Source organism: Dendropsophus ebraccatus, chromosome 8, assembly GCF_027789765.1.
Source record: "Dendropsophus ebraccatus isolate aDenEbr1 chromosome 8, aDenEbr1.pat, whole genome shotgun sequence".
In the NCBI taxonomy this organism is placed as follows: domain Eukaryota; kingdom Metazoa; phylum Chordata; class Amphibia; order Anura; family Hylidae; genus Dendropsophus; species Dendropsophus ebraccatus.
The window spans coordinates 105,857,725-105,885,538 of record NC_091461.1 but is presented as its reverse complement, the minus strand read 5'-3'; the positions used below and the strand labels follow the sequence as shown (position 1 = coordinate 105,885,538).

Genomic DNA, 27,814 nt, shown 5'->3' with positions numbered 1-27,814 from the left:
CCCGGACTATCGGTACTGAAACCCACAGAAAGGGAAAGAATAACCCAAGGTGTATAACAGATGTGTATAGATGCTGGTGCTGATGAAAAGATGACCGGTTAATAAATAGAACAGCTTTACTGTGCAGTCTCTGAATAATATAGAACACTTTGGCAGCAAATAGATAATCTGGGTACAGACTTAAGTGCTTAACTGGGTTTGTCCTGTGGAGATACTTGGAAGTGTTAAATATAATAGAGGTAGTTAGCGTAGCCCAGAGAGTTTAGAGTAGAGTGGAGCAGCGTAGAGGAGAGGAGTTTGTCAAGGGAGTCCCAACCCAAAGTAGTACTGTGCTCTGCCGGAACTTGAGAGAAATACTTGAGACTTGAGAGTGAGAAGTTTAATTGTATTTGTGTTTAGACTGTCTGACCACCTTCTGCCCTACAGTGTCAAAGTACTCGTTCTACTAAATTGATACAAGCCCCAGCCATGGTTAAGTGTCCGAGGTTTCCCGGTGTTACTTGCATTGCAAGACAGGATACGTAGACCCTCTGGTAGCTTTGTCCTATCCAGGCTAGTTCCTCTGTATATCAGGATACTCGAGTAATAAGAGAGGAAAATTTCAGCTCACTGGTTGATAGCAATCCTCGGTGCCACGGATCCACATCTGGCTTGTGTGCGTTAGTGCATCTAACAAAGACTCGTGATACATCATTTACCAAAGAAATATGCTTTTATTCCAATGTTGCAATCGGAGACAAGTAAAACACCACAGTGCTGAGTGAGCAAGAGTGCGCATGCGCTCGATACGCGTCTGATCTCTGTGGGGTCCCTGCACTGTGGTGTTTTACTTGTCTCCTACTGCAACATTGGAATAAAAGCATATTTCTTTGTTAAGTGCTAGATCACGAGTCTTTGTTGGATATCAGGATACTCACCTGCACTTTGTAGAGTGGTTCTCGGCGTGGGCTGGGTTAATCTCTGACTTTCTCCCTCTTGTAGTGTCTAGCACCGCATTGTGGAAATAGTCGATAGACTAGAAATACTAAGTGTCTCTGGTTGCTATGTACACGTGTCTCAACCAACTCACTAACGCTGGACTAGACTGTCCCGGACAGGGGTCCTGGCAAAGCTTGGCCCTGGCTTGGCTGCAGCACTGATGTCTGTTCTTATTTGTCCTCCTCCCATGAGTAAGCCTGAAGCTACACTTCCTCTCACCAAGTGACTACTTCCTATAGGGGTATGAAAAAGACCCTGTGAGAGGTGGAAAGGAATGTGTGCAAGGAAGAAAAGTGAAAAGAAGATTATCTCCATTGGTAAATAAAAATAAATAACATATAGGAAGCAGTAACCCTTTGCTTACTTCAGCTGTGCAATAGATAAGAACTCACATACAAAACACTGACATTTAGTGGAGAAATTTACAAACTACCTTTATCACCACTTAGCTTTGAGTAAGGGGCTTTTACAACAGGTGTGAAACACGAAATATCCAATGTGGGACACCACACAAAGATGTAGACAAGCGCTGATCATCTCGATTGGCGTTCGATTGCAGTGCCTTTAAAAGGCACAAGTAATTGAACAGCTGGGCTCCACTAACGATCACTGTATTATTGGTGCAGCCATTTAAATGTACTGCTATTGGCCGCACATCTCCTGTTTACACAGGAAGATGAGCGTCAGATAATGATAAATTTTAAAGCGATCAGCCAAGGATCAGGTGATTTCCCTCTACTCAGCTCATCACTAAAACTTTTACACAGGCTAATTTCTAGCAAAACTCCTAGCTGATTCGGCCCCTGTAGAAGTCCTGGGAGAACCGCTCTGAGCATCGTCCCGGGGTAAGGGTGTTCTTTGATCGCTGTCCCCTTCTTGCTGTGAGAGCTGCTTTGAGCTGTCCCGGGATGGGGGTGGGGAGCTGGTGCTGTGAGAGCCCCAATGAGGAGCTGCACCATCCAAGGGGGGCAGGGGGAACAAACACCGCCCCTAAACACTAGGGATTATGGGGCCCATACTGTGTTTTGCAATGGGGCCCCATGAATTCTAGTAACGCCCCTGTCCGTTAAATCTGTCCATGTAAACACACTCTGAGTTTTACAGAAAAGTGCCACATTTAATAGAGATGAGAGAATCGCTTCTTTTGATTAGCACTCCGCTCATCACGTTGGCTGCCTGTCAGCGCTGCTCAGCTCCCTTTTGCTCCACCCTGGGTGCCGGGAAAAGCTGGATCCAATCCTGGGAGACTGGGAGAAGTTTCCTAGGACTGGATCCGGCTTTTCCTGGCATCCTGGGAGGAGCGGCAGCGTCTTCTTTCTGCTGACAGGTTCTGCCTCCAAGCCCTCATCTCAGAAATAGAAAGAAGACTGAGAAGGAAGTAAATGGGAACAATGGGGGGACCAGGATTAGGTAAGTATGTCTATTTTTTTTAACCCTTTAAAGTTTAAAAAAATATATATAAAAAAATAAATAAATTGAAACCTTTTTCAACCAGCAATCCTTAAAAACCTTGGGTGGGCATACTGATGTGTTTTCCAACAGGTGTCTCTCCAAGGGTTATGACATCACCGCTAGGTTAGGGAACACTGTTGTATTAGAGGGGATATAACACTTATATAATTTTTTTTTTCTACTTGTTGTGCCTTTTTTTTAGATTTTCGGGGTCAATGCTCTTACAGAGATCCCTGCAGAGTTCACATTGAGTTGAAACCCAGTGATTCATCCCCATAACCTCATAGTAACCAGTCCCGACATGATTATGGAGCTGTAAACAGAGGACCTGTGCTCTACCAGGTGGGGGGCAGTCTGCAGTGTTTTCCTCCACCTGGAATGTGCAATGCTCTGCGGTGTGTGTGATGCTCTCTTTATGGGGTCACTGACGGCACCCTTTATGTGGTTTCCACAGTAACCTGATATTTACTAGCCACAAGAATCGCAGCACAGACAACAATGCGTCTCAGACCGTGCGACATAAAGGTTAATATAAAAATAAATAGTGGCCCCGGCAGGCGTCCGTCCCCGCCCAACGAGTGGCACTTTATCTGTCATGTAGAACTTGGACACTTTGTGTGTTACATAGTTATGGCTGGCAGCGCGGCTGTGAAAAAAACACAGAGCCAAAAAAGACAAAAGGACAAAGTTCTGTTCCCAGTAACCTGTCTGCAAAACACAGAGGCCCATTGTACGGACCGCGGGAAAAGTCTGAATCTAATGTCATTCCCCACAGTACACTGCAACGGCCAAAAGAGATAGATCACCTGGACCCTGACTGTTCCTTGTATGTGGCAAAGTCATGGATAGCACCGGTTCTCTGCCCCATCACTTCCTCCGGTTAAGCCCCCATGTACATTAAAGATGGTGAAATAAGGCAATCTAGATGGGACTAGGTAATCCGCCTCAGTGTCTCAATGATAAGTATATGGCTCCTCCGCTGAAAGAATTGTATGTCAATTCTTTTAGCGGAGAGTGGAGGCGCCCTATACTTATCATTGAGACGCTGAGGAAGGCGGAGTTCGCAGCAGGAATTTCTGCTTCTTTTCCTCAGTGTGAACATGCCCTAACTGTCTAAAGTGTATGGTGGCCACCTGATGGTGATGATGGAGGAGAGAAGGCAATTTATCTCTTGGGGAGGTAAATTGCCTCCAAAAGCATCTGGGCAGAAACAGAGGAGTCTGGAGGGGATAGAGGAGTCTGGAGAAGGACAGAGTAGCCTAGAAAGTATAAAGAAGTCTGGGGTAGGGCAAATGAGTCTGGAGAGGATATATGGAGAAGGACAGAGAAGCCTTGAGAAGGATAGAGAAGTCTGGAGAAAGACAGAGGAACCTAAAGAGGATAGAGAAATCGGGAGGAGGGCAAATGAGTCTAGAGAGGATAGATGAGCCTGAAGAAGGACAGAGAAGCCTGGAGAAGGATAGAGAAGTCTGGTGAAGGACAGAGGAACCTAAAGAGGACAGAGAAATTTAGATAAGGGCAAATGAGTCTAGAGAGGATAGACGAGCCTGAAGAAGGACAGAGAAGCCTTGATAAGGATAGAAGAGTCTGTAGAAGGACAGAGGAGCCTGGAGAAGCATAGAAGAGTCAGCTGGTCCCAGCAAGAGTCAGATATTTGTGATTTACTTCTATTAAAAAATCTCAAGTCTTCCAGTACTTATAAGCTGTTGTATATCCTGCAGGAAGTGGTGTATTCTTTCCAGTCTGACACAGTGCTCCCTGCTGCCACCTCTGTCTGTGACAGCAACTGTCTAGAGCAGTAGCAAATCCCCATAGAAAACCTCTTCTGCTCTCCAGACGGGAAAGAATATACCACTTTCTGCAGGACATACAGCAGCTGATAAGTAATGGACGACTTGACAATATGTCCTAATTCTAAACACTAAACTGAGCCACCTTAGACATGGAGCCTACATGACTACCCCATAGTCCAGGTTTGTTGGGACATCTGCAGCTCTCACTATGCGCCATAGTCCTATCTTCTGTTATGTATCAGTGTTCTTGTACATTATGTGGTTGGTATTACTTTCCTGTATGTGAGTAGTACTATAAAGAAGGAGTATTGCACTTTATAGTAGTTATCAGTTATACAGAGTGTATGATAGTGGACATCTAGCTTGCCTAGGTAACTTCGCTCTTCTGTCTTTGAGGTCTCCTTGGTCACATGACTTCTTTTCATTTCCAAAAATTCCTAATTGAATTATTATCCAGATTTCAAAATCCAGTTACAAAACTTCATAAAATGTGCAGAAAACTGAGCATCTATTCACCTCCGCATGGAAACAGTTTAATTAAGAGCCCGGGACCCGCACGGCACACTACAGCGGCTGCCAGAAAGTGAGGCTTTTATCAACGGAAAAAAAAAACACCTGAAAAAAAAAAAATCTTGTAAACTAACACGTTCCTCGAAATGAGAGTCATGTAAACAGCCAAGAAAAATACCAAGAGAAGGTCCCACATACAAAGTAACATCTGAAGACTGTAAAAGAAAATTGAAGCGGGGTCCACAGACGGAGGTGTTAACACGGACGCTCTGTGTTTTCATTCCACGTGCCTTTCATATCGGGCTTAATGGGGACGAGTGTCGCGGTTACGGCTTCTAATGAGGTCATGAGACAAATCCGTGCGAGGAATTAGCGAAAGCGCAAACTCCTAGAAAAACATCTTTGGGAACCCATTCAAACCCCGCAAGTTTTAGGGTTTCATCTGCTTCAATAAAAGCCTATGGAATAAAAACAAACCAACCACCTGGTGACGCCTCAACTTCCTTCTGGCGCAAAAAAAAAAAAAAATGTAGACTTTATGTGAAATTTTGTTTCTAAAAAAAAAAAAAAAAACATGGAAGAGATGAAAAACAAGAAGAAATACTGGTGGACAGACAAAGAATGAAATGCATTTCACAGTGAATCCACCAGCAGAATAGTGAGTGCAGCTCTGGAGTATAATATAGGATGTTACTCAGGATCAGTACAGGATAAGTAATGTAATGTATGTACACAGTGACCCCACCAGCAGAATAGTGAGTGCAGCTCTGGAGTATATAATAAGATGTAACTCCAGATCAGTAAAAGATTATCTAATGTATGCACATGATTGATTGAGCCTTGTGAAGGCTCTGACATGGACAGAGGTGGCAGCTGAGAGCACTGTGTCAGACTGGAAAGAATACACCACTTCCTGCAGGACATGCAGCAGTTGATAAGTACTGGAAGAAAGGCTTTAGATTTTTAAATAGAAGTAATTTACAAATCTGTATAACTCACGGATTTGTAAATCAACACCAGTTGAGTTAAAACATTTTTAAAGAAGTATTCCTTTAAAAGGGCAAGTAACATCAGGTTAGACTTCTGATATGTCCCTATAGCGCATGGGGCACTGAGGATGAAGGTAGTTTCCTTACCTTGATCCTCAGTGCTGTTTTCATTAAAGGGGTTATCCAGCGCTACAAAAACATGGCCACTTTATTTCAGAGACAACACAACTCTTGTTTCCAGTTTAGGGGTGGTTTGCAGTTAACCTCCATTCACTTCAATGAAACTGAGTTACAAAACCTGCACGCAACCTGGAGGCAAGAGTGGTGCTGTGTCTGAAAGAAAGTGGCCATGTTTGTAGTTCACGCAAAGTAGGTGGTTTGGTGCACTAGGGGCAAGACTACTACTCTCAGTGCACCGATATGCACCGGCCCCTTTTAATGAACATTCAAGGGGTGCTCTGCAATGATGAGTGCCGCCCCAATATTCATTAGAAGGGGTGGGCCAGCTTTGGCAGATCAGTGCACTGAAGATGGTAGTCTTGCCCCCAGTACACCAAACCACCTAATTTGCATGAACTACAAACTGCACTGAGGATCAAAGTAAGGAACCTACCTGCACCCTGCGCCCCGTGCGCTATAGGGACATATCAGCATGTTAGAGTCATCTATCCTGCTGATAGTTTCCCCTTAAAGTGGCAATATGCCTGTAATAACTGTCTAGTCAACAATTGTTATCTTTCTTCTCCTTCCTGGGGAAGGTGTAAGCCGCAGCCAGACCACTCTGGTACCAGCTTGTCTCTCCGAGAATAAAGGGGTTGGGCAGTGATCTTCCATCACACAAAACCCCTCTGTCCACTGACATCATCTGTTGGTGGAGTCTTGGGAGAGCCGACAAGCGGCGGGTTCAGACGATAAAGGTATAAGTTGTGTAGGGACCATTAACTTTGTCCTATTAAAGCATTAGTTGAATGTCTTCTCACTTCTCTATTCTTTACACTGCAGCTCTGTTTCTTCAGTCTTCATCTCTCTGGAAATCCCTTTATGGTACTGCTGTCCTATGTTTGGTGCAGTGGGTTATGGTCTGCAGCCTGGTATCGCTGGGTATCTGTATATTTGGGGTCACCCTCCTGACATATTGTCATCTTATAATCAGACGGGTTTCTAATGCTCCTTAATCAAAGAAAGGTCAGACCTAACCACAAGCTGCGGAGCAGCAAACGTCAGGGAGTGACCACATCACACACAGCTCCACGCAACCAGACAAACAGCGAGGGATGAAACATAACAAGCAAATACCACAGGAGGACGAGACCGGCCAGAGGAGAATGGGAAATAATCAGACGGGGCACACTTACTGTAACTCACCCGCATACACGGTTATAATAACGGGAGAACAATGGTCACACTTCCTGCCAGGTTACAGATCTTATGTTATTTGTCATTTTAGTGTCACTCATTAGATATCAGTCCGAATAAGAGAAAAATAATAGGTTTATTCTGTTTATCAACTCCATAGCTCAGTGATGGGCAACCTTTTCTGCTTGGTGTGTCAAAATTCTGCAAAAAACGAGCATAACTCGGGTGGCGTGTCACTTTGACAAAAAACAACAACATAACTTCACGATATTAATAGTATAAATAACAAAAATATACACCCCCCCCTGTCCCCATCCCTGCACCAGCATACACCTCCAGTCTCCATTCTTTCACCAGTACACACCCCCAGTCCCCATTCCTTCAGCAGTATACACTCCCAGTTTCCATCCCTTCACCAGCATACAACCCCAGTCCCCCTGCTCTCTTATCCCTTCACCAGCATACATCCCCAGTCCCCCTGCTCCCACATCCCTTCACCAGCATACAACCCCAGTCCCCCTGCTTTCTTATCCCTTCACCAGCATACACCCCCAGTCCCCCTGCTCCCACATCCCTTCACCAGCATACATCCCCAGTCCCCCTGCTCCCACATCCCTTCACCAGCATACATCCCCAGTCTCCCATCCCTTCACCAGCATACATCCCTAGTCCCTTCACCAGCATACACCCCCCTGCCCCCATCCCTTCACCAGCATACACCCCCAGTCCCTGCGCCCCCCCCCCCCCCCTTCACCAGCACACACCCCCTGTGTGGTTTCCTACCACAGGTGTTTTTTTAATCTCTCCTGTGCACCTCTCAAAAAGCTTCTTCCTTCAGGTTAAGTGGTTATGAAGGATACTTTACAGTTTCACCACTAGGTGTCAGTGTTATTTATAGGAGAAACAGATCGCTGATCTCAGGGAGACCAGCCATATGATAACACTGCCGGCTGCTAGTGAAAGCACTCAATGCAGTGAAATCCTAGGTGCATTGCCCCCTGGGAAACATGGATATGCAAAAGAAGAGCCAGTGGAGCCTTATTAAAGAGTCTCAAAACACAGGACTAGCCAGATATCTCTCCGGGAAGGAACCAGCCAAGAGGTGGCTCCTGTAGGGAAACCACCAAAACCACCATATTAAGTGGCCCTATAAGTTAAGGTAATGACAAGGGAAAAAGCAAGGCCAGATATCCATCCACATTCACCTGTTTTGGGGTGTTTATAAGTCTTGTTATTCCATGCACAGCTAAAGCAAGGTAATGGGTTAATGCTACTGTTTTGTGGTTTCCTAGCACAGGTGGTTTTGCATCTCTCCTTGGCACTTCTCGAAAAGCTCCTTCTTTCAGGTTAAGTGGTGATGAGGAGTACTTTGCAGTTTCGCCACTAGATGTCAGTATTTTGTATTCCTATGTATTGAACAGCTGAGGAGTTTTATGGGTTTATGTTTTATTATATGCCATGTGTTATTCTTGACCAATAGGAGGTGCTTTTTATTTCTGACCTTTTCTCTATCCTTTTTTCTTATGCACACTCATCCCCACCACTCACAGCAAGGCATACAGAAGCCACTGTAGGAAGTTAATTACTTAATGGAGAAAGCGCAGTTCAGTTCTAGTCAGATTCTCATGGGAAAAAAACACACAGAGCAAACGTCTCTGCTGTAGCCAAGCCAGGGCCTGGCTTATGCCAGGACCCTTGTCCGGGACAACAGGAGAAGTCTAGTCTAAGACACGAGTGTGTTCAGATGCAGCTAGAGACAACTAGTTCTTCTACTACTATTTCTACTATATCTATTATGCAGTGCTAAGCACTTAAAGGGAGAAGAGTCCAGGAACACCCTAACCCTAGTTAACAGTCTAAAAAGTGCAGGGCAGTATCCTGAAACCCAAGAGGAATTAGCCTGAATAGGACAAAGCTACCAAGCATGGTCTACGTATCCTATCTCGCTGTGCAGGTAACACCCCCGGGAACTTCGCCCAGATAACCATGACTGGGGCTTATATCACCCTATTAGGATGGTCTATTCGACACTGTAGGGCACAAGGTGGTCAGACATAGTCTAAACACAGGTACTCACTCATTACAAAGTCTTCTCAAAAGTTCCGGCAGAGTGCATTGCTACACTGCGTCAGGGCTCCTTCGACCAACTCTTCTCCTCTGCTCTACTCAACTCTCCAAGTATTTCTACAACTACCTCTATTCTATTCTCCTTCTTTAAGCACCTCCTCAAGCACAACCAGTGTAAGAACTAAAGTCTATGTGAAGATTTATCTATTCCATGAAAGTGTATTGTGTTACTGAAGAGTTCTATAGTAAAACTGTTCTATTTTTTGATAACACTGAGACTCCGTCCTCTTTCGTACGCACCAGCACCTATACACAAACCAACCACACACTTTGGGTTATTTTTCCCCTTTTCTGTGGGTGGCGGTTCCGGTGGGTCAGTTGCCACTCAGGACTGCCGTGACAAGAGCCCAAGGGACCCACTACAACCCAGCAGGTCACCAACCATTTGGGGATTACAGCCAGCCACAAACACAAAGCAGGTACCAACATCCCACCTGTCTGCTGGACAAGCACTGGGGTAATGACAATGCCATCTCTGGTTGAGCTGTCAGGCATACACCATATAGTGCCTCAAGTGAAAAATACCTACCAGACCAACACAGTTGTACAATGTGTTCTGTGCCAGCCAATAGGAGGTGCTTTCTCTCTTTTTACCTATCCCTGCTCTACACACACACTCACTCCCTTTAGGAGGAGTTAGTTAGCTCTGTGAGGGAGGAAGTGAGCAGTGCAGTCTATTCTGAGACACCAAAGTGAACAGAAGCAGCTAGAGAGATTCAGTTCTTTATTTACTCCTACTATACCTACTATACAGTGCTAAGCACAAAAAAGGGAGAAGAGTCTAGGAACACCCTAACCCACGCCAAGAACACGTCTAAAAAGTGCAGGGCAGTATCCTAAAACACAAAAGGAACTAGCCTAGATAGGACAAAGCTACCGAAAGAGGGCTACGTATCCTATCTCACAACGCAGGTAACTAGGAAGGCTCGGAAGCTTAGCTACACCTAGATAACCACGACTTGGGCTTGTATCAACCTATTAGGATGGGTCACTCAACACTGTATGGCAGAAGGTGGTCAGATATAGTCTAAACACGGGAACAAGTAAACGTCTCACTACAAGGTATTCTCTAAAGTTTCGGCAGAGTACATTGCTACACTGGGTTGGGACTCCCTCAACAAACTCTTCTCCTCTACCCTCAACTCTTCAAGCACCGATACAACTACTTTTCTTTTACTTTACTTCTCTAAGCACCTCCTCAAGCACAAATGAGTTTAAGCACAAAAGTCTGTGTCAAAGATTTATCTATTCTACAAACGAGGATTGGTCTATTGAAGAACTTTATAGTAAAAGCTGTTTATTTTTACAACACTGAGACTCTGTCATACTTTGTACGCACCAGCGCCCACACACACCAACCGTACACCTTGGGTTATTTTTCCCCTATCTGTGGGTGGCGGTATTGATAGTTCGAGTGGTTCAGTTGCCACTCAGGACTACAGGGACAAGAGCCCAAGGCACCCACACAAGCCCGGCAGGTTACCGATCATCTTGGGAACACACACCGGCCACACACTACAAAGCAGGTACCAACATCAAATCTGTGTTCTGAACAAGCAGTGGCGAAACCCATTACCATCACCGTCTGAGTTACCACACCTGCTCCATCTCTTCAACAGCATACACCCCCAGTCCCCATCCCTTCACCACCATACATCCCCAGTCCCCCTTTCCCCATCCCTTTATCAGCATACACCCCCAGTCCCCCTGCTCCCTCATTACTACTGGCAGGTGGATCCCTCATTACTACTCCTGGCAGGTGGATCCCTCATTATTAGTGCTGGTAGGCAGATTTCTCTACTACTGCCTGAAGAGGGATCATAAAAATGTGAGTAAAACCAATATTATATTAATAAAAGCTCTAGAACATTTTCTGTTCTCTCTGCCAGATCCTCGAAGCTCAGACCAGCTCTGGGAGATATGGGGCTTTTTCTATTCCGAATTTATTCCGATACTTATATGTCTATTTTAAGGCTTTACAAAAGAAGAAGGAACTTTTGACATATTGCCTGTATACATGGATTACAATCACTGTGTATATGGGGATAATGACTGTATACATGATGGATGATGACTGTATAAATGATGGATGATGACTGTGTATATAGGAAATAATGGCTGTATACACAAAAGGATGATGAATGTGTATATAAGGGACAGTGACTGTATACACAAAGGACGATGTCTGTATACATGATGGATGATCACTGTGTGCAAGGAGGATGATGACTGTATACATGGAGAATGATTGCTGTGCACATGGAGGACAATCACTGTGTATATGGGGGATAATGGCTGTATACACGGAGGATGATGTCTGTATATATGATGGATGATCACTGTGTATATAGGGAATAATGGCTGTATACATGGAGGATGATACCTGTGTATATGGGAGACAATGACTGTATACACGGAGGATGTCTGTATACAATCATCCTCCTTGCACACAGTGATCATCCATCATATATACTATACATGATGGATAATTACTGTGTGCAAGGAGGATGATCACTGTATATATGTTTGGTCAGACCACTGTAGTAAGGAGTTAGTTCCTGGTGGGAAGAGTCAGTCTAGTCGTTACTAGTCAGTGTGTGAGGAGGCAGCAAAGAACCAAGTCTTAGCTGTAGTAAAGCCAGGGCCTTGCTTAGGCCAGGTCCTATGTCAGGGCACAAGCAAAGACGACATAAAAACCATGCAGTGCTAGAAAGTACAAAGGGGGAAAGCAGCCACAGAAGGATCACCTTTTTCACCTTGTGTTTTGCCCAATTAACCCCTGCTGTGCTCACCCTCCTTCGTAACTTTCTCTAAGTGCTTCGCAATGGATGGCTTATTTCAAGTGGGGGAGTATGTAGTGACCCAGTACGGGTCCCAAAGTTCTTTTGCACCTGAGTAAGGTAACTCCCTTGGGTTCACACAGATGGGGATCAGGAGTTAGTGGAGTTAGTGCTTTAGTACGAGTCTTCTCTACACATCTTCAGTTCACACTGTTCCAGGCAGAGTACACTACTAATTGGACAAGGCCCTTTGGCACCCTCTCTCCTCTGTAAAACCTTCTCTCACAAGCACCTTGTCTCTACCTCAACCACAAGCACCTGAGCAACTTCAAGTATCTGTTGTAATGCACTTAACTGTATTTTTGCCAAGTACACCTGTATTGCACTAAGTTTCTGCAAGTAAACTGTTCTACTTTTTCAAGTGTTGGCCTATTCTTGCGCACCCGCACCTATACACACGTACACTTGGGTTAAACCTTTCTCTGCAGGCGGGGCACCAAACTGTCCGGGGTTGGTGCTATACAACTCCAGGCTACTGTGACAAGTGCCCAAGTGACCCTAGACCCACACAGCTACCACACCATCATACCAGCTGACCCGGCAGTAGATCAAAACCCCCGGCCCTACGCAAATAGGATGATCATTGTGTGCAAGGAGGAGGATGACTGTATACATGAAGAATGATTAATGTATATGCAGTGTCTGGTATTGTCAGTCAGCCCATAGGTATTGTCGCTCAAAGTATTTTCTATGTAAACGTTTCAAACCTGTAGTATTCCCTTTTGGTCACAAAATGTCGCCCACTATATTTATGCCACCACATTGAAATCTATTGGGGTTAATGTATTTGCCTGTCGTCGTCATATTATAAGCACAAGGGTTTGATTGTTTTTGCACACTTCCTTAGTCTATCACTGGTGACTTCTGGCACTCCATGATCTCTTCCGGCAGGAAGCAGTATTAAAAGGTCATAAATACTGGTATCTTCTTCTAAAGTCAAGTCTTCACAGTCCCCTGACAGTGTTCTGTACTTCATAGACAGGTCCCCTTGGTAGCCCACTTGTACAAGTAACAAGTCAACAAACTAGTAAAGAGACTGTTGCTATAGAAGTTACCTTAACCAAAACTATAACCAGAACTAAAGTATCGCTGGCAATCTCACCCAAGAGCCAGCCATTGTATTCAAGCTTGTGCCAAAGACTGTACTGTCACTTTAAGAAAGATTTAAGTAAAGTTATTCAAGTGGTTGAGAACTTTGACTCTGTCTTCGTGGAAACACACCACAATACAGGGACCACCTACTACTTTAACGCGCCTGTGTTTAGGACCCAGGGAAGGCATACAAGTGCCGCAGCAGTACCGCAACTAAACCTCGCTAATACCACCTGGGTTACCACAAATACATGATGAATAATGACCCTCAACTTGTAACCAGCCAAAAAAGGGGGCACTTGAGGAGTAGCTTCTATGGTTTTGGGGGCAGGATTTTAGAATCTTTATTACTCGAGAACATGGAGGAGTAAAGGTGTGATGATAGTGATGATGGGGCAGTGACACAATGTGAGGAGGGGAATGGAGACTGCAGTGTGAACACTACATACTGGAATTAGCAGAGTCCTCCGGGTCCCTGAATACTGAAAGAGAGATCCCATTAAGTAGACAAAAAACTTACCACTTGCTGCATTGTTTTTTGACCATTCAAATCCTGCAAAATAAACTGAACTTGTATCGCAGCTCCCTGAACACAAGTGTGAACCCAGCCTAAGCCCAGTCCTAATCCATAAAGCTCTGCGCCCGGCCACCTGACCCTGTATGAATACATAGAATAAGCACATTATATCCTAAGTGACACTTCATAAATAATTAACTTCAATACTTCTACAATGTTGAGACAGACAGCTGGGGATGAAAGGAGCGCCGAGTCCCCGAGCAGTTATTCTGAGCCCCCCCCCCTCCATTATACAAACACAACACAAATCAGAACAACCAGAGCAGTCACAGAATAACCAAGTATGACCGCAGCCGCCACCCCACAAATATAACACCTGCAACTGTTAGGACAGAGAGAGAGGGACGCAAAGGATGAATATGACCTGTAAGCAGAGCAAGGGGAAAGTAACAGCACTAAACAACACTATACTACACAGCACAACACTATACAACACTATACTATACTACACAGCACAACACCACACAGCACAACACTATACTACACAGCACAGCACTATACTACACAGCACAACACCACACAGCACAATACTATACTATACATACTATACAGCACAACACTATACTACCCAACACAACACTAGCCAAGAAACATGATCAATACTGCTGTTCTTATCACCATTTTATAGTAGTTATATTCTTGTATATAGGAGCAGTATTATAGCAGTTATATTCTTGTATATAGGAGGCAGTATTATAGTAGTTATATTCTTGTATATAGGAGCAGTATTATAGTAGTTATATTCTGGTACATAGGAGCAGTATTATAGTAGTTATATTCTTGTATATAGGAGCAGTATTATAGTAGTTATATTCTTGTATATAGGGAACAGTATTATAGTAGTTATATTCTTGTACATAGGAGCAGTATTATAGTAGTTATATGCACAAGCCAAAAAGACAGAAATGGCTGCACATCGCACCCATGGCTGACACGAAAGCTTATTCAGCTACATTTAAAACCAACATCAGAAGTTAGTATATAATTTGGCCAAACCATATTGCCTCATGTACCACATGCAGGTCTTCTGATACACGTGAGTCCCTAACCAAAAAACATCACTGTGTCGGTCAGCGACCACAATCCCCGCAAAACGTGCGCAGCAGAGAAGGGGGGCCACGGGATGGCCCTGCAACCCCATTGTCACAGGACCAGACCCTAAAAGGCCCCCCCTGACCCCGCAGGCGCCACCGGCGGAAAAAGTGGACGCCAAGCAACACAAGTGTGAACAAGCTCTTAGCAGGAAGCACCTGTGTACATAAGGGGAGGATCTCCTAGTATTCTCCCATTCTACCTGCAGAGGAATGGAGAGAGAGGTAAGAGCTTGTTCACACTTGTGTTGCTTGGCGTCCACTTTTTCTGCCGGTGGCGCCTGCGGGGTCTGGGGGGGCCCTTTAGGGTCTGGTCCTGTGACAATAGGGTTGCAGGGCCATTCCGTGGCCCCCCTTCTCTGCTTGCGCACGATTTGCGGGGATTGTGGTCGCTGACCGGCACAGTGATGTTTTTTGGTTAGGGACTCATGTGTATCAGAAGACCTGCACGTGGTACATGAGGCAATATGGTTTGGCCAAATTATATACTAACTTCTGATGTTGGTTTTTAATGTAGCTGAATAGGCTTTCGTGTCAGCCATGGGTGCGATGTGCAGCCATTTCTGTCTTTTTGGCTAGTAGTTATATTCTTGTATATAGGGGAAGTATTATAGTAGTTATATTCTTGTTCATAGGAGCAGTATTATAGTAGTTACATTCTTGTACATAGGAGCAGTATTATAGTAGTTATATTCTTGTATATAGGAGCAGTATTATAGTAGTTATATTCTTGTATATAGGGGCAGTATTATAGTAGTTATATTCTTGTATATAGGGGCAGTATTATAGTAGTTATATACTTATATATAGGAGCAGTATTATAGTAGTTATATTCTTGTATATAGGGGCAGTATTATAGTAGTTATATACTTATATATAGGAGCAGTATTATAGTAGTTATATTCTTGTATATAGGGGCAGTATTATAGTAGTTATATACTTATATATAGGAGCAGTATTATAGTAGTTATATTCTTGTATATAGGAGCAGTATTATAGTAGTTATGGTTCAGGGAAGAAACAGAGTGCTGCACCTCACACCTATGGCTGATACTAGTGCCGCTAGGCTAAATAAAAAACACATCAGAATTTTGTGTATGAATTGATCAAGCCACACTGCCCCATGTACCATTGTGCAGGTATCTGATACACATGGGTCCCTACACTAAGTCCACACCGTGCTGGTCAGTGGATACCAACCCCGCAGGCGTGCACAGTCAGGGAACCCGACCAGCACCGCCGGCGGAGAAGGTCGCCCCCAAACAGCACAAGTCTGGATGAGGTATTGCGCTCACCATAGCTGCAGCAGACAGAATGGGAAAAGACAGGAGGGATTAAAACCATGTGCACTCAGGTGTCTCCTGCTAATTGCAGTCATGTGGGTTGCGCAATACCTCATCGAGACTTGTGCTGTTTGGGAGCGGCCTTCTCCGCCGGCGGTGCTGGCCGGGTTCTGGTGTGGTGTTTTTGGGTCTGGTCCTGTGGCATGGGGGACGCAGGGCCGTCCGATGGCCCCCGTTCCCTGACTGTGCACGCCTGCGGGGTTGGTGGCCACTGACTGGCACGGTGTGGACTTAGTGTAGGGACCCATGTGTATCAGATACCTGCACGATGGTACATGGGGCAGTATATCTTGATCAATTCATACACAAAATTCTGATGTGTTTTTCATTTAGCCTAGGGGCACTAGTATCAGCCATAGGTGTGAGGTGCAGCGCTCTTTTTCTTCCCTGAACCATTATAGTAGTTATATTCTTGTATATAGGAGCAGTATTATAGTAGTTATATTCTTGTATATAGGAGCAGTATTATAGTAGTTATATTCCTGTATATAGGAGCAGTATTATAGTAGTTATATTCTTGTATATAGGAGCAGTATTATAGTAGTTATATTCTTGTATATAGGAGCAGTATTATAGTAGTTATATTCTTGTATATAGGGGGCAGTATAATAGTAGTTATATTCTTGTACATAAGGACAATCATTTAGCTTTATTGGATGTCTTGTGTATTGCTGAATGGCAGTGGGACTGATAAAATGTCCTTCATCTCCAGCACACATGACTAATGTTCTGTGTATAATACAATATATGATGTTGCAGAGGGGAAGGTGACAGGTTTATAGGTTAATATGCTGAGTGTTGATATCTTTATTTCGGTTTGTTCTGAACTTTATGGACGGAATCCGAAGCAGAACACGAGCTGCTGCTGACCTAAACACTCCAGCAGATGCTCACTCTCTGCTTCCCTTTTCTTAACAACTTCCTTCCTTCTTCTACAGATTTCCTCTGTAATTTCACAAAAAATTATATAAATAAAGTCAAATCTCCAGACGGTTTATGTCTCTGAGCAAATATGAATAGAAATAGATATGTTACATCAGCTGCCGCTCAGATGTAATAACCCATCAGGGCAAACATGTCAGAAAGTTTATGTGGCCCCCAAATTACCCAAAGATAGAACCTTCTTCATTATTCTACTCATCTGGTTCTGCTGTGACTCGGTCTCCTCCAGTGGTGACAACCACTAATGGCAGCCATAGCAGTGTAAAGGGGGGTTGTCACCAGCGCTGTCCAGAAGCTGACCAATGTATCAGAGATACAAGAAGAAGTTTAATATTGTTGTTTTTTTTTTACCTATTTTGGAGTAGTTGTCTTCTATAATATCCTCCAGACCAATCTCCTTCCAGAAGCTGCCGTCCCATCCGCCATCTGAGGAATACGTCCACTTACAGACCAGCGTGCAGAGAGACCTGAACAACCAGACAAGTGATTGGGTGAAAAAAATAATAATAATATAAAGATTGATAGAAGTACCCCTAGTGTCAGCGTGTCATTATCCTGTACCCTAAGTGTCAGTGTGTCATTATCCTGTACCCTAAGTATCCTCCTACTTGTGATGTCACTTTCTCTTGTTGGATTTAAATATGGCTACTTCCCATTGTTTTAACCAAGCATCTGATGCAGAGACCAGTCCGATCTAGAAACGAGTAATGCTGAGCCTTTTATACATGTTTTTATTATTTTAATAAAACTATTTTGCACATCATCTGTTGGGAGTAGCTGCGCCTGTTTTACCTGCTGGAATTTGGAGAGGAGGTCTGCATCCTGTACCCTAAGTGTCAGCGTGTCATTATCCTGTACCCCAAGTGTCATTATCCTGTACCCCAAGTGCCAGTGTGTAATTATCCTGTACCAAGTGTCAGTGTGTCATAATCCTGTACCAAGTGTCAGCGTGTCAGTATCCTGTACCCCAAGTGTCATTATCCTGTACCCCAAATGTCAGTATCCTGTACCCCAAGTGTCATTATCCTGTACCCCAAATGTCAGTATCCTATACCCCAAGTGTCAGTATCCTGTACCGCAACTGTCAGTGCATCATTTTCCTGTACACCAAGTGTCATTATTCTGTACTAGTGTCAGTGTGTCATTATTCTGTATCACAAGTGTGAGGTTAACAGTATCCTGTACCCCAAGTGTCAGTGTCATTATCCTGTACCCCAAGTGTCATTGTCCCAGACCCCAAGTGTCATTATCCTGCACCCCAATAGTCAGTATGTCATTATCCTGTACCCCAAGTGTCATTATCCTGTACTCCAAGTGTCATTATCCTGTACCCCAAGTGTCAGAATGTCATTATCCTGTACCCCAAGTGTCATTATCCTGTACCCCAAGTGTCATTGACCTGTACCCCAAGTGTCATTTTCCTGTACCCCAAATGTCAGAATGTCATTATCCTGTACCCGAAGTGTCATCCTGTACCCTAAGTGTCAGCTTGTCATTATCATGTACCCCAAGTGTCATTATCCTGTACCCCAAGTGTCAGCGTGTCATTATCCTGTACCCCAAGTGTCATTATCCTGTACCCCAAATCTCAGCTTGTCATTATCCTGTACCCCAAGTGTCATTATCCTGTACCTCAAATGTCAGCATGTCATTATCCTGTACCCCAAGTGTCATTATCCTGTAACCCAAGTGTCAGCATGTCATTATCCTGTACCCCAAATGTCAGCATGTCATTATCCTGTACCCCAAGTATCATCCTGTACCCCAAGTGTAAGCGTGTCATTATACTGTACCCCAAGTGTCATTATCCTGTACCCCAAGTGTCATTATCATGTACCCCAATGTCATATCCTGTACCCCAAGTGTCAGTGTGACAGTTATCTTCAACCGAAACATTGTCTTTCATTGGCAGTAACCTCTTGTCTTGAAATAGTGAGTAATAGAAACATAAAATATGCACAAGCCAAAAAGACAGAAATGGCTGCACATCGCACCCATGGCTGACACGAAAGCTTATTCAGCTACATTTAAAACCAACATCAGAAGTTAGTATATAATTTGGCCAAACCATATTGCCTCATGTACCACGTGCAGGTCTTCTGATACACATGAGTCCCTAACCAAAAAACATCACTGTGCCGTTCAGCGACCACAATCCCCGCAAAATGTGCGCAAGCAGAGAAGAGGGGCCACGGAATGGCCCTGCAACCCCATTATCACAGGACCAGACCCTAAAGGGCCCCCCCGGACCCCACAGGCGCCACCGGCGGAAAAAGTGGATGCCAAGCAACACAAGTGTGAACAAGCTCTTACCTCTCTCTCCATTCCTCTGCAGGTAGAATGGGAGAATATTAGGAGATCCTCCCCTTATGTACACAGGTGCTTCCTGCTAATTTGGATCACATGGGTCTTACAAAGCACGAGTGCTAGCCACAATGAAAAAAGGGACATAATACATAAAATATGCACAAGCCAAAAAGGGCAGGGCCGTCCCATGGCCCCCGTTCCCTGGCTGTGCACGCCTGCGGGGTTGGTGGCCACTGACTGGCACGGTGTGGACTTAGTGTAGGGACCCATGTGTATCAGATACCGGCACGAGGTACATGGGGCAGTATGGCTTGATCAATTCATACACAAAATTCTGATGTGTTTTTTATTTAGCCTAGCGGCACTAGTATCAGCCATAGGTGTGAGGTGCAGCGCTCTTTTTCTTCTTTGAGCCGCATTTTGTTTCTCTCTTTTCTCCGTGTTTTGCACTCCTCCTGGTGAGACCCACATGACCGCAATTAGCAGGAGACACCTGAGTGCACATGGTTTTAATCCCTCCTGTTTTTTCCCATTCTGTCTGCAGCAGCTATGGTGAGCGCAATACCTCATCCAGACTTGTGCTGTTTGGGGGCGACCTTCTCCACCGGCGGTGCTGGCCGGGTTCTGGTGTGGTGTTTTTGGGTCTGGTCCTGTGGCATGGGGGTCGCAGGGCCGTCCCATGGCCCCCGTTCCCTGGCTGTGCACGCCTGCGGGGTTGGTGGCCACTGACTGGCACGGTGTGGACTTAGTGTAGGGACCCATGTGTATCAGATACCGGCACGAGGTACATGGGGCAGTATGGCTTGATCAATTCATACACAAAATTCTGATGTGTTTTTTATTTAGCCTAGGGGCACTAGTATCAGCCATAGGTGTGAGGTGCAGCACTCTTTTTCTTCCTTGAAACATAAAATAGAGACAACTTTCTATAATTCTTTTTCTTTCTTTTTTTTAACAACATGATTTATTTAATTCGTGCACCAGACTGTGGATAATGTGAACAGAAGCCGAGGAGACAAAGTAACAAGTCGTCCTCATGCATCTTTTATGATCCCGAAGTGACAAATTTAGAAATATCAGAATGAAGACTTTACATAAAAGGTGCTAATGGGTTTCTTTGTAGGGCTGAGGCGGAATTTGCTGCAGCCTCCCCCTCCCCCCTCCATTAACATTGACAACTATCTGATTGGGACGTGAGTAAATACCTTATCTTATGGCAAGAAGGAGCTCAATGTAATGCTAAGGAGACAATATGATCGGGGGGGGGGGGGGGGGGGGGGGGGGGTTGGGGGATGTTACAAAGTCGCTTAATAAATATGGCACCTCTTTTTAGCAGTCCACACGCCACATTTAGGAATCTACATCTGTGAGCTTGAATATTTCCGGCATAAATTATGAAACGCACACCTGTTGTTTCCAAAGAGTTTTAAAGACCTGTATGGTTTGGTTATTAACCCTCCATTTCAGAGCTGAGCTATTTGTCAGTAGTACATACACAGGTATTTCCTCTCCTTCTCTGACCAATCACAGCACAGCACATACTGTGCTGGGGGATGATTTTCACTGTACAATTACATAGATGGATAGATGGATAGGTGTGTAACCCCACACTAGAACATTGCTGGGTTACACTAAGCACTGAGCAGAAGCTGAAGCCTTGATTTTACTTTGAGGAACTGTGTGGATCATCTTTAGCAGGCAGACTAGCTCAGCTTACAGCCCAGGCTTTCTTATGCTGCGTTTACACGTAACGATTATTGGCCCGATCGTACGATTAGCGATGTCGGATATTCGATTTTTTTTTATAACGATCAGCGTTTAGACGGTACGATATATCGTACGAAAATTCGCACTGCGATCGTTTTGCGATCGTTTAAGCCTATCTCACACATTAGTTAAATCGGCGAACGACTGTTCACACGGAACGATTTGCGAATTTTTTGCGTACGATGACCGACGATTTGCCGACCTGATGAAAGATCACGATGTACGATTTATCGTGCGTCGTTCGATCGTTCGCTGCGTTTACACGTACGATTATCGTTCCAATTCGACCGTTATTGCGCAAATTCGCACGATAATCGTTACGTGTAAACGCAGCATTAGGCTCTCTCCTTATCACTTGCATATGCTGAGCACCACCCCACCCCACATCCTGTGTTCTGTCCTTATCCAGCTGTTTCTAGAGACAGATTTCCCCAAACAGGCAGTGAACTGCAGATTGCAGAAATGCAAGGCATTTATTGGCCAAGACTTTAGCGCTTTATTTTTCTAGTGGTAAAGAATAGTTTTTAGTAAATTAAGTTATATACAAAACTGTTATAGATCAAATCATATAGAGGGGGCAGGGATTGCTTACAGTTCTCTACCAACCCCTGGAAGCACACTTTCTCTCTCTAAATGGCAAGTGACACATGCCATTTAAAGTTGGATTTAAAAAAAAAAAAAAAAAATAGTCTGGCTTTTGTATACTAAAAAAACACCACAACAAAAACCTATACTGGGCGGTAAATGATTTATAACAATGGGACTCTATGGGCGACATGTGTACCTATACAGCAGCATATGTTAGTGCTTTCCATCGGAGGAAGCAGTGTGCACAGATCCTTATTCCCACATTAACTCTATGAGGCACAGAACTGGGAGCACGTGCATTCATCTTCTGCATCGCAGCTACTAAGTTACAAATCCTCAGAAGCAGAACTATACATTGAATTCATTCTTGTCAGCGGAAAAAAAAATTCCCCTTATTTCACCGTTGTAAAGGGAACACAGTAATCTGTGCAGTGGCGGCAGCGGCGGCACCATGTATCCTGTGGTTTCACAATGATCCAGAATGTGCTCACATCACCAACCAGATCTGGTCTCAGGAGGAAGCGGCGCACGTCTTATAGCGGGATATGTGCGGAGTTAAGTAGGGACATGAGACGGGGATTAATATTCAGGAATCCTCAGCCACTTAGAGGAAATTTGGTTTTGCCGGCCGGAGGAGAATTTCAGCCGCTGCAAGTTTTCAATTATAGACGGATGTGGTGCCAGGGATATAGAGATCTCTAGTTTGCTCACTGTGATGAGGGTGTTGATACCCAGCGGCTGAGTCGAGAAAATTCTGCTATTATTTGGGTTTCCGCATTTTTATAGATGGAAATTTTTGCATAGTCTGTTCTAGGGAGCAGGAGGTCATGACCTTATAATGCAAAGAGGGTCTAAGAGTTGAGGCTGAAGGGATGCTTCTCAGGACCGGCGTCAGCACTAGGCTTACCTAGGTGCCAGGGCAATTGCCAGGGCCCACAGGGCCTCTGGGTGCACAGAGGGGGAGGGGGGCCTGATACTGTAATGTTCAGCCCTCTTACTGTACTGCAGGGTATGCGGGCTGAACATCAGAAGACAAAAAAGGAGGAAGACCCGTGAGCATCCTGCACAGAAAGAGAGAGGGTGGTGAAGGACCTGATCACGTGACCCACAGGTCCTCCACTTTACAGTGTGGAGATCAGCCCGACAGAGAGGAAGAGGGAGAAGACTGAGCTGTAAGTGCTATGTGTGTGTGTGTGTGTCAGTCAGTAAATGTGTGTCAGCAAGTCAGTCAGTCAGTCAATAATGTGTGTCAGTAAGTGTCTGTGTCAGAAATATCTGTTCGTGTGTCTGTGTATGTTAGTAATTAATGGATAATGGGATGATGAGTGCATAGTGGATGGATGGATGAGGGGCCCACTGAGGATCGGAAGCCCAAGGGCCTGCAAAAACCTGCAGCCGGCCCTGATTCCTATAACACTGAACACCTTGAACCAAGGAACATCTAGAAATCAGCAATAAGAATTGCTTATCGTAATTTATGCCCCATTTCAGAAGGAGCCGCTTTACCTAGATATTGGTGCCAAAAGGATTCCAAAGGCCCCTCTGGCACATAAGACCTAGGTGTTATACATTATACATGGTTGGTGGCGGCCCAGTGTCAGATTTTGCATTGTGGCCCAGGAGCCACTCCACCAGGGGCGTAGCTAATGTCTCCTGGGCCCTGGTGCGAGAGGCCAACTTGGGCCCCCCCCCCCCTCCTTTCACGACCAAGTGATGCTATTGTGTGTGTGTGTATATATATATATATATATATATATATATATATATATATATATATATATATATACACACACAGTGGTGCCTTGGATTATGAGCATAATTCGTTCCAGGACCGTGCTTGTAATCCAAATCCACTCTTAAACCAAAGCAAATTTTCCTATAAGAAATCATGTAAATGCAGACAATTGGTTCCGCACCCCAAATATATTTATTATTCTGTACTGTACAGTAATGGAGAGGATGGGAAACACAAGGGCTGACAGAGACTGCAGGGAGCATGAAGGAATGAGCAGTACAGATGTGGGCACATACATGCAGCACTCTCTGTCCGGGGAGAGAGGGGTTACAGCTATGGAGAGATTACCCCCCCCACACAGTCCTGTCCCCTGATGTAAGCCCCAGCCTGAAGGGGATCTGCTATGATTTGGAAGGTGTTTAGAGTACAGTGCTGTAGACCCCGCTATGCAGGCCATGCCCCTTCTCCACTCGCGCTCCCACCCAATACAGGAAGTTCTTAAACCAAAGCAATGTTCTTAAACCAAGTCACAATTTTGAAAAACTGTGAGCTCTTAAACCAAAACGCTCTTAAACGAAGTTACTCTTAAACCAAGGTACCACTGTATGTATGTATATATATATATATATATATATATATATATATATATATATATATATATATATATATACACACACACACACCAAGACAGATATTACCTATTACCGCCATACTGTTACCGACCAAATCCTGTATACTGAGACCAATATTACCAGTAATACCAGTATATAGGGAGGAAACATTACCGCCACACCACAACCACTACCATCACCACCATATTGTTACTGACCAAATCCAGTATACTAAATCACCTCATCCAGTCATATAGAGGTGGCCCCAGCTCTACACAGGCTCTATACACCATATACATTACTGTGCAGTTATATCAGGTGACTCACAGGAGACGTCTTTTCTGATCGGAGTTCTTTCCTTTTCATCATCTTCTCCATCCGTCCTGGGCCGTTATGAGAACTTCTCCGAGCCACGAATCCACAGAATCTGCCAGACAGACATATTAGGCTCCTCACACTGACACCATCCTCATCTATATACACACTGCACATCTGTACTGTCCCCTTTACACCCTCATTTAGTGGGTAGCCCTGACTCTGTGACCTCCTAATAATATATGCCCCCCTCTGTGTATTCCCTCTCCCCCTATGTTGCCCCCCCAAATAGATGGCCCCCTCCCTTATAGATGGCCCCCTCTACCCCCTCCTTTATAGATGGCCCCCTCTACCCCCTCCCTTATAGATGGCCCCCTCTCTCCTCACCCTCCCTTATGGATGGTCCCCTCTCCCCCCACCCTCCCTTATAGATGGCCCCCTCTCCCCCCACCCTCCCTTATAGATGGTCCCCTTCCCCCCCCCTCCCTTATAGATGGTCCCCTTCCCCCCCCCCCTCCCTTATAGATGGTCCCCTTCCCCCCCCTCCCTTATAGATGGTCCCCTTCCCCCCCTCCCTTATAGATGGTCCCCTTCCCCCCCTCCCTTATAGATGGTCCCCTTTCCCCCCCTTTATAGATGGTCCCTTTCCCCCCCCTCCCTTATAGATGGTCCCCTTCCCCCCCTCCCTTATAGATGGTCCCCTTCCCCCCCTCCCTTATAGATGGTCCCCTTTCCCCCCCTTTATAGATGGTCCCCTTCCTCCCTCCCTTATAGATGGTCCCCTTCCCCCCCTCCCTTATAGATGGTCCCCTTCCCCCCCCTCCCTTATAGATGGTCCCCTTTCCCCCCCTTTATAGATGGTCCCCTTCCTCCCTCCCTTATAGATGGTCCCCTCCCCCCCCCACCCTCATAGATGGCCCCCCTCTTTCCCCCCACCCTCATAGATGGCCCCTCTTTCCCCCCACCCTCATAGATGGCCCCTCTTTCCCCCCACCCTCATAAATGGCCCCCTCTTCCCCCCACCCTCAGATGCCCCCCTCCTTCCCCCCCACCTTCCCCCCCACCCTCATAGATGCCCCCCTCCTTCCCCCCCACCCTCATAGATGCCCCCCTCCTTCCCCCCCACCCTCATAGATGGCCCCCTCTTTCCCCCCCACCCTCATAGATGGCCCCCTCTTTCCCCCCCACCCTCATAAATGGCCCCCTCTTTCCCCCCCACCCTCATAGATGGCCCCCTCTTTCCCCCCCACCCTCATAGATGGCCCCCTCTTTCCCCCCACCCTCATAGATGGCCCCCTCTTTCCCCCCACCCTCATAGATGGCCCCCTCTTTCCCCCCACCCTCATAGATGGCCCCCTCTTTCCCCCCCACCCTCATAGATGGCCCCCTCTTTCCCCCCACCCTCATAGATGCCCCCCTCCCTCATAGATGGCCCCCTCCTTTCCCCCCACCCTCATAGATGGCCCCCTCCTTTCCCTCCACCCTCATAGATGGCCCCCTCTTTCCCCCCACCCTCATAGATGCCCCCATCCCTCATAGATGGCCCCCTCCTTTCCCCCCACCCTCATAGATGGCCCCCTCCTTTCCCCCCACCCGTACAGGCTGATAAAAAAAACAAAACTTAACTCACCTGACATCGCGCTCCCACGTTGATTCTCACTCCTCCTGGTCTGTCCCCGGCTGCTGCGCGGCTGCCGGGGGTGTCGCGTCTTATCCCCGGCAGCGCGCGCATCCCAGAACTCCCTGCGCGCCGGAAACCGGAAGTCAGGGCCCAAGGCGCGCAGGGAGTTCTGGGATGCGCGCGCTGCCGGGGGTAAGACGCGACACCCCCGGCAGCAGCCGGGGGAAGACGGAGCCCGACTCTTGTGACCGCAAGCAAAACAATGCTTGCGGTCACAAGAGTGATTGATCGGGGGGCCCCGCGGGCCCCCCTTGTGGCGGGCCCGGTCGCGGCGGCGACCCCCGCGACCACGGTGGCTACGCCACTGCACTCCACCACTTCCCTTGCGTCTCTAGCAATCTCCTAGTAATCTATTAGTCTCAGTTCCTTATATGCAAACTAATATGCAAACTAGTGGAGGCCCCTACACCTATAGGGAAGCTGTAGAAGTTGCACATATGGTATGTTCGCCCATCTTTTCCTGTTGCTGGTAAGTAGGTGGCAATAATCAGGCTTGGGTCTGAAACACACTGGGGTATTAGACTGGACACTTGAAAAGTCCCTACTGACTTAGCTGCATAGGAATCTAAGCTCTCCTTAAAGGGAACCAATCACCCAGAAAATCAATGTAAAGACAAGGATATGTGCTGATAGATCACCCAGCACACTTCCCAAATATGCCCCTGTAACCTCTGTGCCCCCCTCAATTAGACAGTAATCTTACTTTGTTCAGGTCACGCGCTGTATGTAAATTTTTGCTAAGTAGTCCTGGTGGGCGTATGTAGTCAGGGTCCGGGGGCGTATCTAGTCACGGTCCTGGGGCGTATCTAGTCACGGTCCGGGGCTGTAATCACACCCAGAGGGGCGTGATTCGGAGGCTTGCGGTCCAGTGACGTCATCCGGCGGCTTGCGTTCCGCGTCGCGGCCGCGCTGACGTGTTCGGGAACCCGCGCATGCGCAGTACGTCAGCGTCGTCTCCCGCCGTACTGCGCATGCGCGGGTTCCCGAACACGTCGGCATGCCCGCGATGCGGAACGCAAGCCGCCGGATGACGTCACTGGACCGCAAGCCTCCGAATCACGCCCCTCTGGGCGTGATTACAGCCCCGGACCGTGACTAGATACGCCCCAGGACCGTGACTAGATACGCCCCCGGACCGTGACTACATACGCCCACCAGGACTACATACGCCCACCAGGACTACTTAGCAAAAATTTACATACAGCGCGTGACCTGAACAAAGTGAGATTACTGTCTAATTGAGGGGGGCACAGAGGTTACAGGGGCATATTTGGGAAGTGTGCTGGGTGATCTATCAGCACATATCCTTGTCTTTACATTGATTTTCTGGGTGATTGGTTCCCTTTAACAGCATTGCACCTCCGGAGCTCCTTCTCACAGGCTTGCCAATTGTGGACCATCTTTTTCTTGGCATGAATTCAGAACTCCTCCCCAAGGTTACTGGGTCTCACATTCAAAACCGTTTCAATTAGATGCTATGATGACTGGTTTGTCTGTTGTGAGGCCTTCCCAGGTAGGTGGCGATCAGGTACTTCAGGGGTGGAACCATAAAGACAACAGCAGGGGAACTACATTCAGGACCCCTTTATTGGCCAGGAGAGCTGCTAGAAGGAAATTGGGGAGGTCCATATATTTCATGGATGAACACTGAATTCAATGGCCATTGAAATCCATGATCTGTTTTTGTATATAGGCTTTGTGTGATGCCCTGTGTGTCTCC

The 27,814-nt window shown here is 46.0% G+C and overlaps 1 protein-coding gene across 5 annotated transcripts in view; it reads right to left on the bottom strand.

Moving 5' to 3' along the window:
- The window catches only part of FGGY (FGGY carbohydrate kinase domain containing), a 381,964-nt gene that overhangs the window by 92,962 nt on the left and 261,188 nt on the right, over positions 1-27,814 (bottom strand). For all 5 annotated transcript variants that reach the window (XM_069981325.1, XM_069981328.1, XM_069981327.1 and 2 more), the window contains one exon: positions 17,442-17,557. In XM_069981325.1, the coding sequence (XP_069837426.1) occupies positions 17,442-17,557 (116 nt within the window). The remainder of the gene's footprint in view (positions 1-17,441; positions 17,558-27,814) is intronic.